Here is a 17,413-nt window from a genome sequence, read left to right as displayed (position 1 = left end):
TCACAAACACTATATAAATAATTTACAAGCCGTCAGATCTCTTGCAGACGTCCCCCCTCCCAATTCTATCAGAGACACAGGCCCTTGTTACTTCTGGAACTATGCATTGATGGCGACAAGGAGGCTAGGAGAAGGCACCTTGGATATGTTACATTACATTCCTTCTCAATGAAGACTCGGCATTTGACCCTCTCACTGCATTTACAAACATACATAAATGCTTATTGGAAACACACATAACCAAGATCCCCGGGGTCCCTGAATTCTATTGCATGCCTTAAACTGTCCTGATCTGAACTTGATAGGTATCTAAAATCACGTAATCCCTTTAAAGATGTAATAAATTGTTGAAAGTAGGCAGACTGACTCTATTAGGGTCAAGATAAAAAAGATGAACATTGATAGTCCTCTAGGTACTGAGGCGTCAAGGGCAAGTGCAAGAAAATATCCTGCCGGCACAGAGGAAGGCTGTATGCCCAATAATGACGCTGTAAAAGCTATCGCCTTTAATATCTTATGATTGGACTCATGGGGTAAAATAGACAACTTACAGGCTGTGATTCCAGCAAACATCTCAGCAAATCTTGGGTCCCGGTCTTGTGAAAATATGGATTCTGGTTTCTCTACCACAGACTTTCCCCCCTCGTGTACATTCCCTGCTAGATTTGGGACAGACACCTGAAATGACACAAAGCAAGTCAGGGAACATAGGCCGAGCACACAGCAAGGAGATGGGTTAGGAGGTATATGTGGTAGATACCCACCTGTGACAGGTCATAGGAGGACAGACTGTCCCTTGGATGAACCTCCAGCTCGGCCTGCTGCTGCTGGACCTGCCTAGGAACAGAGAAACAGCTGCGGAAATACTGTAGGCTATAAGAGTACTGATAGTTTATCCGACTGAAACAAATAAACACCAATGCTGCCTTAGCTGTGCCCTCTGTCCAAACTGTGTCGACTCCAAGGCACAGGTCTTAAAGAAATACTTATTTTCAGTTTAAGCGACTGGATAAGAAAATTTTCTTTGCTTTTCAATATATTTCAAGATTCAGTTTGTTACCATTGTCAAGCTCTCTGCTTTCAGTGAGAAGGAAACACTCTTGGCTGAATACCTGACCGCATCAAACTCCAAGTGAGAGCAGTGCCAGACTAGTACCTTGTGAGATGGGCAAGGTCAGGTCACGTTTCCAGAAGGTCACGTTTCCAGAAGACTAGAGAATACAATAACCTTTTAAAAAATGCTGTTAAATAAAATATCATATCTTCATGTTCGGTGACGTAGATTTATGAATGCTGTCCTAAGTTTAGACAGCTGATGCTGGGTTCACACCAGTGTCTGGACTCGGTTCTGAGGTTTCCGTCTTCTGCATGCACAAGACGGAGACCTATCAGACAAATCAAACCAAATCAAACAGGCTTTATTGGCACGTCCGAATAGATATTTGGCATTGCCAAAGCTAGTAAAGTGTGGGAGGGAGTTGGAGTCGGAGGGTAGTGGTGGTAGATTTGGGGTATAACAGTCCGTAGAGTCTCATCTTCCTCTTAGTTGGTCTCAGACTGTTGGTCTCAGACTGTCTCAGGCTGTGAGCGGCGGTGAGCGTTTTATACTCTCTGTGGCGAAACCGTTTTTTTTAAACCAGGCACAGAGTCCTGCATGTCCGATTCTGTGTCCGGTTAAAAAAAACAGTTTCGCCACGGAGAGCATAAAACGCTCACAGGCGCTCAAGGCCGGACACTTTTCAAACCCATTCAAATGAATAGGTTTGAAAAACGCCTGCAGGTTTCCGTCTCCTGCCCTGTTTCCGGCAGGAAACGGAAACCTGAAAGCGGAGACCCCGGGCGCAGATGTGAACGAGCCCTTAGAGCTACACAAGATGCACAATTTTTATCACAGATGTTTATTCCGGATGACCAAAATACGGCATTTTTAGAACGCCGTTATCAAATTTTCTTTTTGCGCTACAATATTGATGAATTCTGCACCATGACCCTTTACCACTGAGCTGCTACCCTTTCAGAGAAGCCATGCTCACTCATTAAACATAGCACAAAAAGTGTGTAACACAACTTATATATGTTTCACACGCCATGTGTTCCAGAATTCTGGCACGTTTCGTGTCTATTGTATGCTTCTTAAGAAAACAGAGTGTATTATGTAATAAGGCTGCAGTGAAATATTCTGCCTATATGTATACTGTATGTAGGAAGTGTCAACCATATGGCCATCATATAAAACTATGAAAATGTAAAGTACAGTAAAATACTAAACAATCTCTTTATAAAAGACATATTTACAAGGCTTCCCTTGTGTGATAGACTGAACAGTCAGCACAATGGATGCCTCCACCCACATACTTTAATACTTACAATTCTGGTTAGAGACAAAAGTGTATTAAACCATATCTCCATAACTTATTGCTTACAAGTCAAACCTCATGTTTTTATGGTTATTTCAAAGTCATCTTATATTTTAGTGATGTGTATGAAGACATGTGGACATGATGACATTTAATGGTCTCTTTGGATACCTTTTATATACTTATATACTTATGGATACTCTTTAATTGCTTACAGACTGTACACAGCATGTGTGGGGATCTTGTTTCATACGTAGCCTTGACCATAGGTTCTAATATATGGTAATATATGCCTTACTGGGACCAGTAAAAGACTGACTATATCTGCATGTTAGAACTAAAGTCTCAAGATGTATTCAAATGATAAAACTCCATAACAAAATGTTATATATAAAAAAAAAACTGCAAGCATTTTTCCTACAATTTCAATTGCAGTTTCTACAGGTATATACATTTATTTAACATGTTCCACCTGCAAAAACAAGAACAACATTGTGAAAACAGCAGCAAATCCCCATGTCTTTTTTCAATACAATTTTGATCCGGTTTTAACCGCATAGAACTGCACCATCTCAGAACACCATTACATTCCCCAAACATATGATGACTCCGGAGCTCCAAAGGTCACAGCTATGTTTCCTGGGGCCTCAAATAATAGCGATGAAGACCTTCAACAACTTTTCATTGTGTCTGAAGAAAATCAACGTGTACAAACTAGAACACAGTGTACAAAGAGTACATATATACATGTAGACTAGTAACATTATACTTTAGCTCCATCTTATAGGAATGTGCTGCCGTAAGTCAGGGACATCTCCAGGATACTTACTTCACATTGGTATTTGTGCAGATAATGTATTCAATCTCATCAGAGTACGGATTCTGGAAAGTAAAGCTGCTGGTACGAAGGAGCATCCAGTCTCGAGTCTTTGTGTGGAAACGATACATCACTGATAACACTTGTCCTTTCAGCTTCACTACCTAGTGGTAGACAAATTACATTATATGTAACTAGACAATGCTAAGGTTTGGTATGTCATTCTGATTATTTGGAAGCTAACACTTATCGTATTAGTTAATGAAGCTACATGGACTAAGGATGCGTTCACACTACCGTTGGATGTTCATTCTGATGATGTACGTTAAAAAAAACAAAAAACAAAAAAAAACAACACAAAAAGGATGTCTATTATAACGGACACTAACTGATGCTATTGTTTCTGTTGGCAACATTACCATTAGTTAGTGTCCATTTTTATACTGTCTGTATTTTTGCCATTTTCTTTGTTTCTGTTTTCTGAGCATCCACAGAAAAAAAACGGACAGTAATAGCGGACAGTATAACGGATACCCATCCGTGACTGTCTGTTAGCCATAGACTTCAATGTTATAAATAACAGATGCTTGCCGTCCATTATAAGTCTGTTATTTTGAACGGACACAAAAACTCTGCAACCTGAGTTTTATGTCCACCTACCCCCCCGCCCCCCCCCCCCAAAAAAAAAAAAAAACGGACAAGTGACTGATTTGGTGTAAACAGACACAATGAAATTTTTAACAGATTTATGACGGTTCTGTTAGTGTCCGTGGTTAACATTTTGCAATAGATGCTAACAACGCACACTAACAACAGTAGTGTGACACTTCTGTCCCAACTGTATGTTAGCTATTAAAATGCTGGCATAAGTCATTTTCCCAAGGTTATGTTCACATCTGTGCTGGAGTGTCCATTAAATTGGTGGTTCGCTGCTTCCAATTTAAAAACAATGAACATCAGATGGACCCCATTACAGTGAGTGCGGTCCATCTTCTGTCCCTCTGATGGACCTGAGCAATGGACAGCATGACACAATATTAGCATCACCTATGCACGTTGTAAGTGTGCGTTCCTATGGATGTGGCACTAGTACCTAGAGTTTTAAAATCAAGATGCTTATTTTGGGTAGCAGCCTTAGATTGGGGACACCCTGGGTATACTTGCAGTATGTCAGCTGATTAGTTGTAGGACTACTCTGTAAATATGCACCAGATATTCCAGCAATTTCCTTTGCAATGAGTGATATCTGTATGCCAAATCAGTAAAAATTTCCGAAACAGGTAGGACATCTAAGGGGGAGTTCACACGGAGTAACGTATGTGTGAGATTTTGCGGGCTGTATACGCTCCCATTGATTTCAATGGGAGTGTGGATTGTAAACGCTGCATTATTTTGCGGCCGCAAAATCACGGCTACAAAATAGCGCCGCGTATACGATACCGGCTCCCATTGAAATCAATGGGAGCGTATATGGCCCGCAAAATCTCACACGGCGTATATGTGCCACATCACGCGGCACGTTACTCCGTGTGAACTCCCCCTAACAATCTGCAACAACACGGTGTGTGACATGGAGCTAGTTATAAAGGAAAATGACAGGTGTTCATCAGGGGAGGGTTATACGAAGCAGCAGCGACGAGGTGGCAATGGATGAAAACTGCGGCCATTGCGATTTTTGAACTGACTATTAAAAATTAAACATTTTTGCAACTATAGACACATTTTGCAGAGTTTGAAAGTTTTTCTCCATTCTTTTTTGTAGTGATAGTCTGTTGTCTTATCAGCTGCCAATGGGTACGGCCATGAATGCATGAACTTTCTATATCCTGAAATCCAGCCATGGTTTCCTTACTGTAGATGACTTATCACTGAAGCGCAATTGCTGCCGGATTAGACGTGTATCACTGAGTGAGCAATTAAAAAATAACTTTTATTAGATTTCTTTTTAAAAATATAGACCTAAAACGTGTATAGACGAGTCCAAATTCTAGCCTAACAAGTAAATATAAATGCAAAAAATATGTGCACTAATTAGAAAACTAACAAACCAAAAATGAAATGCACTAAAACTTGTCCTTTATTAGTAATTTTAAAAGCCCAAAAAAAGTGGTGCCGTTTGACTACCACCAATAATAGGAGATATTTAAAGGTGGAATGAGTGGTAATAACGTCCTAAATATGTAAGTCTCTCAGGAAAATGCCTTGATGTTCGACCTATAAAATCCACCTGACACAGACTCACTAGCCTTAGGCTGGGTTACTTGTCTAACTGGGTTTTGTTATTTGATTCCATTAATCACCCACAACCCCCACATGCTAGAGGACAGGCATGCATACAATCCGGCTGAGCCGATATTAGGACCTAATACACACTAGCAGGGCATGTAGTTATCACTCCCTCCTATTTAAAACCCTCCACCCCACACACGCTCAATTGTCAGGTTTCCGTTTCCTGAACAAAACAGCGCAGGAGATGGAAACCTGCAGGCATCTTTCCAAACCCATTCATTTGAATAGGTTTGAAAAGTGTCCGGTCGTGAGCGGCGGTGAGCGTTTTATGCTCTCCGTGGCAAAACCGTTTTTTTAAACTGGACACAGAGTCGGACATGCAGTACTCTGTGTCCGATTTAAAAAAAAAAAGGTTTCGCTGCAGAGAGCATAAAACGCTCACCGGCGCTAAAGGCCGGACTCGGCATAACAGGTTTCGGTCTTCTGCATGAAGAAGACAGAAACCTGATAACGGAGTCCAGACGCTGGTGTGAACCCAGCGTAAGATGATTAGAGAAAATCTTTAAAACTCCTTAATTATATATTTAACTGTTTAACTTTTAAATCACCTACAAATTGAAATATTGGTTATGTTTGTGAGAATACCCATTTAAGTGGCTGCATGATTTTGCTGTTTTGGGGCAAATTTCTGCAGCCATGTTCCAATCAATTTAAAGGGGCTGTCCAGGAAATACATTCACATTGCGTTTTTTATGTCTGTTTAGAAAATTAATTTAATGGATGCAAATGGTTTGCCTTCCATTTACATAGAGATAAAGAGAAAAAAAGGATTCCTAGTTTGATATGCTATGGCGTTGTGTCCTTCAAAAAAAAAAAAAAAAATAATATCAGATTTTACATTGATCTTTATGTAAATGAATAGCCATTCCTTAAATAGAGCTGTCAAACAGATTTAAAAAACACAATATAAATGAACTGCAACAGCTGCATGTCGACACAGTTTCTCGTCACCCTATAGTGCCATTGTTATCATATGTGTCCCTAACTTTAAGGCTGTTTTGGACACGTGCACCAAGGTTTTGGTCTGGAGATGGCTATATGGGCTCTCGTACAAAGCTGGATATGTAAATATGCCAATCGATGTGAAAAGACATTATACAAAGCAGATGTCTTATTAAAATTCAACATCTGGACATTATCTATCCATCTATCTAAAGCAATTATATGTCAAGTTCAACTGTGTAACAAGTCTGGCAAGAAGTAAAATTTGTCGGAACAACACAACTATACATGGCATGGGACGCTATGGGAAATGTAGTCTTCAAACTTAACTTGTATAACCTTGTTCCATGTACTACAGTCTGGGCTACAGACGTATTGACGTAAACAGGTGTGTCTACAAATAACCTGTACTTTACATAAAGTGCACTATGTTGTGCAAAAATGGGGGATATAATTTATGAATGTGCAGTACTATTTAGGAAACAGTATATCAATGTATCACTAATCTTTGATCTGTATTATGGTCCTTCACAAAACAGTGGCATTGCCCTCATAGCTAGAGATGAGCGAACACTGTTCGGATCAGCCAATCCAAACAGCACGCTCCCATAGAGATGAATGGAAACACCTGTGACACTGACTTTGCCGCCGGCCGGCGTCACAGCTGCTTCCATTCATTTCTATGGGTGCGTGCTGTTTGGATTGGCTGATCCGAACAGTGTTCGCTCATCTCTACTCATAGCCCTTCAGCATTGCATACCTGCTGAAAACTTTCTCGAAGATGACTCTGGTCTTCAGGATGGCAAAACTCAATAATATCCTTTCCCAGAAGGTCCTAGATAGACAAGAAGCAGATGTATCTTAGAAGTACATAGCATCTCAGTAAATCTATAGGCTTACAAAGTAAAATGGGAAGCATACGTCTCGGCCACTGCAATGTTAGATCAATTACGCCGCGGCAACAAAATGTACAAGGTCTGATCAAAGGCACAGACCGTGAAACAGTGAATAAACACAAAGCGGTAAACTTAGGCCAAGCATGAAACAAGCTATTACAGTAGAATAAACCCAGGCCCACAAAATACAGTACATCTGTTTGAACATTTCAGACATCACAGATAGTAACTGGTCCTACCACTAACCTGTGGTTGGTACCCAATTACGCTGATGCACCGGGGGTCTACAAATGTGATGACCCCGTCTGTGCTGTGTCGTGATAAGAATTCGGTAGGGAGAGACATGCCATTCATATCCAGGCTCCCAGGAGAACTTGTGACCTGAAAAAGAAAAGTATTACACTTTATCCCATGATTTATATTGAGCAGCCGAAAAATAATATGGAAAACTTACAATTGGATCAGAGCATGTGTGAGAGACATGACATGTGAAAGACTGACTGACTGCAGAGGAAAAAAAGTTTCATTTTTTGGAAAACAGAACAATGGAAATCTGAAGATTGTGACAGATGAAGCCATTATGAATAGATTACTTAAGTCTGGCAGAGAGGGATGTAAGTATATGTGATCAATGACAGACAATATTGGGGAGACTTTATTAAGACTGGCATTCTGTAAGGCAGACATAACTCATTCCCCTGCTGGTAATAATGGCACCTGAATTATTAGGGGGTTCAGGACTCTTAACAATTCAGGTGCACTCCCATGTGCCAGAATAGAAATCTACAGTCAGGAACTGGCATAGATTTCCAGTTTTCTGGCACGCTACAGTAAGTCTGTTAGGCCGAGGCGTAATAAGTAAGGTGAAATAAGAATAGCACTAGTAATAGAAACATTCGGACCTGCAGTCTTCCTATAGCAACAAGGCAATATTTGCTTCCTTGTCCAACTTCGGCATCTTCTTCAGGGATTGTCATACCTATAACAAATGATGAAACAATTAGCATGCCACTGTGTATGGTAGTCCTGTATATGACGTGATATATCAGCTCATATGTAAAGCGACTCTCCATTAAAATGTTTTCTTACTAAATTTAGGTTGCAATGGAATGTACTTGCATGCAACGTGTAGGTGTATTACACACACACTATATTTATAGCATCCCCTTTGGTTATTGTTAGTAATGGGTCCATCAGCAGTAACTGAAAACAATCCAGCATTTACTCATTTAGCTACTAGTCTAACACGCACATTAGTCTTCTACAGTGTCACAATATAGCGGTAGTAATGCGTCATGGTTACACATAGTAGGAGTTAATGCACATAGTTGTGGATACATGAGAAGCTGCTGTCCCCAGTTCCACTGTTCGGCAGACACACAGCTCAAGAATGTTGTTTACTGGTAGCAAATCAGAGGCGATGGAGCACATTTGTGTCTCATTAGAGGTATTTTTATCACATGCAATTCTGTACGGCTTGGAGCCATCCAAACTTCCTGTTATGTATTTGGAAAAAAATGCGGCTTTTCTTCTGCAGAGCTAGTTTCAGCATTTTTCCAATCTCAATTCACAAGGCTCCGATGTGGTGACGGCACAAGGGCGAGTCAGCCAGAGCCCATCATGGGAGATAGAAACGTATCAAGACTGACCATACTGAAAAATAATGCTACTCCATGAAGCGGAGTCATCGCCTTAATACGCATACAGAATTTACTGTAATCTACCAGATTGCACAAAACTGGCATGGAGTCATCTGGTTAAAGATAGCTTCAAAGAGGCTGCTCTTTGTATACATAGTATAACTGAACCATACGGTATATGTGGTTGGGAATTGTGTTAAGAGTCATATGCATACAAACTATGTGAGGAGGACTATTTTAATGAGTCCATTATGTTAAATATAGCACTTATAGGAGAAGTTTTACCCATAGCATCCTATTACAATTTCCATTTTGCTCGCAATGGTTTTAAAAGAAAACATCCTCAAAGTTGGTTGGTATACGCAACATTCTTATTCTTTACACATTCCTATACCGAACAACCAATCCATAAGTTTCCATAAAAAAAAAAAAGTCACCAATGGATAAAAATCCTTGCATCACTATGTCAAGCTGTTAACTAGAGATGAGCGAGTAGTACTCGATCGAGTAGGTATTCGATCGAATACTACGGTATTCGAAATACTCCTACTCGATTGAGTACCACTCGCTATTTGAATGTAAAAGTTCGATGCAGAACCAGCATTGATTGGCCGAATGCTATACAGTCGGCCAATCAACGCTGGTTCTTCTCCTACCTTTAGAAGTCTTCTCCGTGCAGCTTCCCCGTGGCGTCTTCCGGCTCTTCATTCACTCTGCCAGGCATCGGGCCTGGGAAGAGCCGACTGCGCATGTCCGCTTGTAGTGCGGGCATATGCAGTCGGCTCTGCCCAGGCCCAATGCCTGGCAGAGTGAATTCAGAGCCGGAAGATGCAGCGGGAACGCTGCAAGGAGAAGACTGCTCAGAGGATCCAGCCCGACCCTCACTCGTGGACTTGGTAAGTGTAATTTGATCGAACGTTAGGGGGCGTTCACACTACCGTTGGTGTCCGTTATGAAGGTGTCCGTTTAAAAGAAAAAAAACGGACACCTATCATAACGGACATTAACGGACACTAACTGATGCTAATGTGTCCGTTTTTTTAACTGATCCATTTAATGGATCAGTTAAAAAAAACGGACACATTAGTATCAGTTAGTGTCCGTTTTTTATACTGTCCGTTTTTTTCTTTTTGCTGTTTATGCTTTCTGAGCATGTGCAGAAAATAAACGGACAGAAAATAACGGACTGTAACTGATGGCCATCAGTTACTGTCCGTTATATGTCCGTGGCCCATAGACCTCAATGTTAAATAAAAAACGGACACTTTCTGTCCGTTTTTTCAAACGGACAAAAAAATCCTGCATGTGTGATTTCTCTGTCGCTTGAAAAAACGGACATGGTTGTTAACGGACCCTTAAGGACACAAACGGACACAAACTGACAACAGATGAAATCCCATTGAAATGAATGGAAATTGTAACGGACACAGCTAATGTCCGTTGCTAAAATCTTGAACGGACAGTAACAACGGACACTGCAATCGGACACCAACGGTAGTGTGAACGCCCCCTTACCTACCCCTGAAACGAGCATTTTCCCCCCCATAGACTATAATAGGGTTCCATATTCGATTCGAGTAGTCGAATATTGAGGGGCTACTCGAAACGAATATCAAACCTTGAACATTTTACTGTTCGCTCATCTCTACTGTTAACATTTAGTCATGGATCTAGAGTGACAACCAAAAGCTGCCATTACAGCTCCTGCATGGCTGGCAAACATTTCCATAGTGTTGTGAACAATCAGTCTTCGCACGTACATGGCTGTACTACAACTCTGAACAACCTCTTAGTTGTGCAATGTCTAAGTACAGCACTCATATCATGGGCTTACTACTGTATAACACCATACGCTTTTACACAAAGACATACACTTTTTACTATTTGTAATATCAGAAAAAATGTATGGTTGATCAGAGGGAGGAAACATTGCTTTTATAGTACAACTCCATATTCCCCTATCAAACCCTTATTTATGGAGCATGTAAGAGGGTTCCTCTTCTTTAACAAATCTTACAATGCATTTATGGATGAAGAAAAAAACATGCAAAATTATTGCAAACTATATAAATCCAACTAACTAGGCAAGTTGCCATTTAATGGGATAATGTTGAGAGGGAAAAGTGTCCACAGTACATCCACTGCACTGGATAAACATACTGATATAGATGTGGGACCCATCACCCTGATTATTAGATTTGCAGAATGTGGAGGGGCCCAAAGTCTCGTTCCTCTGCTTACCCTGTTGGCACTTTAACTCTCAGTCACATGACGTATCCTGTCCTACTTACCACCAGCCCTACTCTACTACTACGCAAAAGCAACAGGGGTGCAGCGGAGTCAGTGAAGTAACAAATTGATGGAGCACCACCAAAAGAGGTTAAGCACAGATACCTCTGGATCCGCGCAGCACTGTGCAAATCTAATAATCAGAGCCACAGGGTACCTTCAACTGGGGCATAGCTATAGGAGTACAGAAGTAATAGTCCCTGCCAGGCCCTAGTCCCTAAGGGGACCCCAAAAGCCCCTCTGCCAAGGTGAGTAGGGGTCCCATTGCATTAGAGTCCAGGAGTTCAGTCTAAAACTCTGGATCAACTTGTCTTTACCAAAAATCTCAAACCCATAACCTGTAATGAGGTTATTAACACTTGTGACTAAGATGGAGGGAAGATATAGATATCGCCATAATTTTTTGATTTTGGGTGGAAATATGATTTTAATGTCCATAAAGACACAGGTAGTTTTCAGTCTTTAATTTCTATACTATGTCATAAAGAACAGAATATTTTTATATTTTTAGATAAATGTGTCCTCTACTGTTACACCAACAAGGCAGTAAGTATTTGTAGCTATAATAAAGAACAGTCGCACTCTCCCTCAATAAGAGGAGAGCAGAAGTCGCAGTGTACGCCAGGAGCATGTCGGCCCGATCTATAACAAATTATTGTTTTTTTTTTCCCCTTGTCTTATTGTAACCAAATGTCTGAAGCAGTAGAAGCTACGGGGGTTTAGAAATGGAAAATGCTTCACCTAGTGAACTATAAATGAAGTTTTATAATTCACCTCAGGCTTTCTGGTGCTGATGCATTAAACAGGCGGCCAAAGACATAAGGTTATACAGTATATGATATGTGACGTGGGAATTGACTGAAACTCCTGATAATCACAATATATAACCTGTGAGATAAAGTATCCCTCGCAATAGTAAAGATTCTTGTATGGTCAACGTGCCACAGAAAATTGTGAAGCTCTAGAAATAACTTATGGCAGGCAAAAAAACTACATCTATGCTGCAGAAGAGTGGGATTTCTTCTGATCAAAGCCTCATTCACCCAGCTGTAACAAGCCTCCTATAGAGATGCATGGGGCTGCTACTGTACCTCTATATGATTCTCATTTCATTCGGAGGTTTTTTGACCGGAAAAAGATTGTGGTATGATCCATTGGATGCCCTGTATATGTAGGTAGGGGGGAACATTTCCTGACTTATGGCACCCCATGGAGACTACAGTATACAGCATCATACTACGGAGTGTATAGACTTATGCACAAGTCTTTGCTGTGCACATAAACCCTAAGACTTCTTCAATCGTAATATGTACTGGCAGGAGGACACATTTTTTTGGCTTAAAAAAAAAAAAAGAAAAGAAAAGATTTAGACGCTAGATTTAATTTCATTTGCGAGAAGAGCACAGCCAGATATCTATTGTTTCCTCAGCACAGCAATTTTTGTCTAGTGTCCAAGTGTTGTCAAGAACAATACCTCCCCCCTATTATTTTTGTATATTTGTATCACGTTATAGCGCCCATATATCCCATATATCCCAATGTTGAGGAAAGTCAGTGCCTGTCCCCAAAAGGGCTCACGCTCTAATTTCTCTATCTCAATGCAAGCAGATTAGGATCTATTAAAGGGAATTTTTTCCCATAAAACTATATATTGTTTTTCATGCATCACTCATAGATTCAAGTTTATGAGTAATCTGTGAAAACGGGTGCCATATGGCCAGGAAAAAGAGACCGATTTTTTCATTTTTCATGTCCAATTTGTATTATGGTTGTGTGAACAATCTCTTCAGAGCCATACATATCTTTATATAACACATCCTGCTCTGTCTATAAGAGGTTTTATTAGCTGTAGATTTTAGGTTTAGTGGCCCTTCAAGCGATACAGTTTCCAAACTCTATGATGAATAGTAATGTCTTACAGATGTAAGTAGTAAGCATTTAATGTAGTACATGAGAATGATCCTTTTGTTAGAGGAATACAAAGGGACAGGGACATGTCCTAAGATCCATAAACAGTTAATACAAATATGGTCCTCCAGCCACGGCTTTGTTGTGTACGCCAGATGTGATTTCAGTTACACTCTCCTTTTATGGGACTTTCTTCATGCTACTGCCGAATAAATCCAAGACGCTTAAAGATCAGCTAGAAGAGAAAGTCTTGGCAGGACGGCCACTGCTCGGAATCTGGGATTTAACACAACGGAAAATCTGCAGCTCTTGGCCTGGCACACGTTGCTCGGCAATGGTGCCAGGTACGTATGGTTATTGTAGTACAAAGAAGAACACAATATGAAGGGACATATTTAGAGGTTGAATAACAGTTGCATGTGAGAAAGATCTGGTTTCCCATAAAGGGTTCTCCAGTTAAGTGTTGGTTGGAAACACTTAAGGTTTTCACTCAGAGTCAACATTAGTTTTGCCTTGCTGAATTTATCTGGCCCAAATACATGGTCACAGCTGGGGGATCTACCTAAGTCCACCACTTTGTAATAAAGCCAAGCACAGCAAGGTAAACTAATCACAGCACCTCTTCCAAGCACTATCATTTATTTTCAATAATGGAATTTTGCAGATATATATCTCAAGTTATATGGCAATATTGCGGCTCCACTGTGTACAGAGATTTAAACGGCCTGTCCACTTTACTGTAAGACCAATATTCAGAGACGAAAGTTATAGTTTGTATATTAAAAAGTTATACAATTTTCCAATATACTTTCTGTATCAATTCCTCGTGATTTTTAAGCTCTTCACTTGCTGTCATTCATTCTGCTTACTCCCAGTGAATAAAAATCAGCCCATGGTCATGTGATGTACAGTCCTGTTAAATATTATATATTTACAATATTCTCTAGCAGACATGGGGTTAACACTCTACTGACATCATAGTCTTATATTCTGGGGACATGGGTGCGGTTAGTGTACACCATTTTAGAAATCTCCTTACATAGCTACAAGATGGAAGGTAACACCCCCTCTCATGAATATAAATGAGTAAGAAATACACGTCTGGGTCTGTCTTTGGGGAAGACCAGGAGGTCGGTCTTTGGGAACACCAGGGTGGGTGGTCCAGGCAGATGGACATCCATGGACGTCGTAACCAGCCCAAGTCCACCAACCAGATGACAAGCATGAACCAAGCTGTAACTTCAAGATATCCAGATGATTTAACGTCTCTGAAGATGTAAGCTATTGACAATTGACTGATATTTGTGTTATTTGGACATTTTCCCTGTTCCTGTGTTTTCCTTCAAGATATTAATAAACCTCTACACTGATTTATAACAAGCTGACTTCTTCCTATCGTGGATAAGGCCTACAACACGTGACACAAGTCTATCCCACAATTTCAAGGCCAGGTACGGATATTTAACAGTGGATACAAGTCTCACCGGCAAATACAAGATATTTAACAAGTCCATGATCATGTGATGTGCAGTCCATGGTTATGTGATGAACACACAGGTGCACAGCTCGTTACCAGGCAGATGTCTGATTACTGTGCTGTGAATATAATGAGCTGTGCACCTGTGTGTTCATCACATGACCACGGACTGAACATTTACAAAGTATCGATACTGTAATTGTTTCTCCCCTACTTAACTGACTAAATACTGGCAGCACATTACAGAGCGTGATATTAGATGGCTCAGTTCATGTGAGTAATTTACACTAATTTTTTTTGGTTGCACAATATCACAACTTAAGTAAATAGTAAATTCCCCTCACTGAGTTCAATATAGCTCAAATAACATGCGGATAAGCTGTATGTATGCTCTGCACTAAGGAATTACATGAACTTCAAACACTGAACACAGACTTATGGCACTACCATGTACAAGGACACTTAAGTACTTGATCATCTTAGTCACATTTCAAGTACAAATACCATGACAGACATCACTGGGATCTCACAGCTTCCACACTGTAGGTAGTCACTGATTGATATAGGAGGACTTTCAAATAACACTAGACTACACTACAAGCAATGTTAGGTTCCCAAGAAGTTTGGAGATACAGGTACTGTATGAATTCTATTATAAATCACACAAGAAAAGAATGTAATAAAGAATTCCTAGCAAAGCAAAACAAACAAACAAAACATTAGGGCATTTCCAAGTCATAATGTGGTGGCATATTGCAAGAATAAGTCATTATTTTAGGATTGGTAAGGGTCTGAACCAATGAGGGGTTGCAGACCAAGCCTGTCTCTGCAGGACAGGTCTGTTCTAAAAGGAAAATGTCTGTTTTGGTACCGTGTTAGCCAGTGGTTATAAAATATAAAAAACAAAAAAAACTTTGCAAGTCTTCAATAGGTGATACCTTTTTTAATGGCTAACTCATAATGATGACAGAATATGACGTTTCGAAGCTTTCCTCTGAGCTTCTTCTTCAGATATAACTAAAAAACACTTTCTAGAGGTTGCATATTTATGTACAACAGGACACATAGGGATAGGATTACAGGAGGGAGGGGGGAAGAGGCTTATTACTATATACTTATAACAACAAACAATCAATTGCCAGATCCCCCAGTTCTTATCTTAATGGCTGTCTTAATGATGTGTATAAAAAGACATAAACCCACGTTAGATGTTCATCCCATTGTCCAACGTCTGGAATAGGGTCATGGCCTTGTACTCATAAATCAGTCGCTGTTTCCTTGATTTAAAGTTCCCTTTTAAGATCAAGATTTTCATGTCATTGGTGATATTATGATCTTCCTGGCAAAAATGATTTGGCACGGGAAGATCAGTTCTCTGTTGTTTGATTGTATGGCGATGTGAATTAATTCTCATTCTGAGTTTCTGACCAGTCTCTCCAACATACAGATTTTCAGTGGAACATTTGGTGCAAATGATCAAATACACCACATTAGGTGTGTTACAGGTGAACGTACCTGGGATTTTATATTCCCTGTTAGAGTTTGGTATCTCTATCCTGTATATAGTAATAAGCCTCTTCCCCCCTCCCTCCTGTAATCCTATCCCTATGTGTCCTGTTGTACATAAATATGCAGCCTCTAGAAAGTGTTTTTTAGTTATATCTGAAGAAGAAGCTCAGAGGAAGCTTCGAAACGTCATATTCTGTCATCATTATGAGTTAGCCATTAAAAAAGGTATCACCTACTGAAGACTTGCAAGGTCTGTTCTAGTGAATGTGACCAGCTTGACAGGAGTGCAACTGTGCAGGAAAAACTAGTGAAAGACTCATAACACTATATCATCACTAGGTGCTATTCATTCTCAATATCAGTGGTGATCGCAACCCTACCGATCCCATAGTGATGCCATATCCGAACGAGAGATAAGAATACTCCTTTAATAGGGTGTAATATATAAGCTGACTTCAAGGTAGATTTTATTAACATAAGGCTACATGCACATGAAAGTCTGCATGTGCCAAATCTGTAGTAAAATGATGTGGCTGACACATGAATGATATCTGTGTGCCACTGTGCCTTCACGGACCCATATTCTTCAGAGAGTCAGGGCCGCAGAACGGACAGGTATAGGACCTAGGTTATTCTCTGGGCTCACATCTCAATCTTCGGGCGTTTATATGCTTCTATTAGAATACAGCGGGTCAGTGTGCTAGTGTAGAAAAACACAGCTAACACACCGACAAAGCACACGGTTGTATGGAGCCTAAACTATCCCCAAAAAAAGACAAATCTTCAATTTTCCCATGGAGACTACAAACTTCTCGGCAGATGATTTTGTAGCAGTTTATATCATAAGGTGGATGTAGAATGGCCACTGAAGCCTGGCAATCTATCCTATATTTGTATATTGTATGCATATTCACAACTATAAAAGCCTATACTTTAAAAATATTGTGGGGCAGACTTCTTATTGAGGTTACAACTAGACTTTGCTGTAAATGTGACACATCAGTGGAGCATCTAGGTTGAACTAAAATTTTTCAGACTTGCTAGACATGTGGATGTGGTTTCTCATAAAAAAGACGCTTGGTTTATATGCAACAAAATGTGCCAAACTTTTGGCATTAAACTTTGGCTCAAAGTAAGCCAACTAATACATGGTATAAAAACTTATACTAAACAGTCTAAAGATGCTCCAGATTTATTATCCAGAGTCAGCCACTGTGATAAATCTGGTGCATTTTGATACTGTCTAAGTTTATACTGTCTATTGTTAAATCTAGGCCTATGTATGGATA

At 40.1% G+C, this 17,413-nt stretch overlaps 1 protein-coding gene across 2 annotated transcripts in view; it reads right to left on the bottom strand.

Moving 5' to 3' along the window:
* ARNT2 (aryl hydrocarbon receptor nuclear translocator 2) overlaps positions 1 to 17,413 on the bottom strand; it is an 88,157-nt gene that overhangs the window by 8,914 nt on the left and 61,830 nt on the right. For both annotated transcript variants that reach the window (XM_075273305.1, XM_075273306.1), the window contains 6 exons: positions 8,204 to 8,280; positions 7,548 to 7,682; positions 7,166 to 7,240; positions 3,187 to 3,338; positions 765 to 837; positions 552 to 678 (listed from right to left, as the gene is read on the bottom strand). In XM_075273305.1, coding sequence (XP_075129406.1) covers positions 552 to 678; positions 765 to 837; positions 3,187 to 3,338; positions 7,166 to 7,240; positions 7,548 to 7,682; positions 8,204 to 8,280 — 639 coding nt within the window. The remainder of the gene's footprint in view (positions 1 to 551; positions 679 to 764; positions 838 to 3,186; positions 3,339 to 7,165; positions 7,241 to 7,547; positions 7,683 to 8,203; positions 8,281 to 17,413) is intronic.

This window comes from Leptodactylus fuscus, chromosome 5, assembly GCF_031893055.1.
Source record: "Leptodactylus fuscus isolate aLepFus1 chromosome 5, aLepFus1.hap2, whole genome shotgun sequence".
NCBI classification, from domain to species: Eukaryota; Metazoa; Chordata; class Amphibia; order Anura; family Leptodactylidae; genus Leptodactylus; species Leptodactylus fuscus.
Note: the sequence above shows the minus strand (reverse complement) of the source record. Positions and strands in the feature narration are given on the sequence as shown.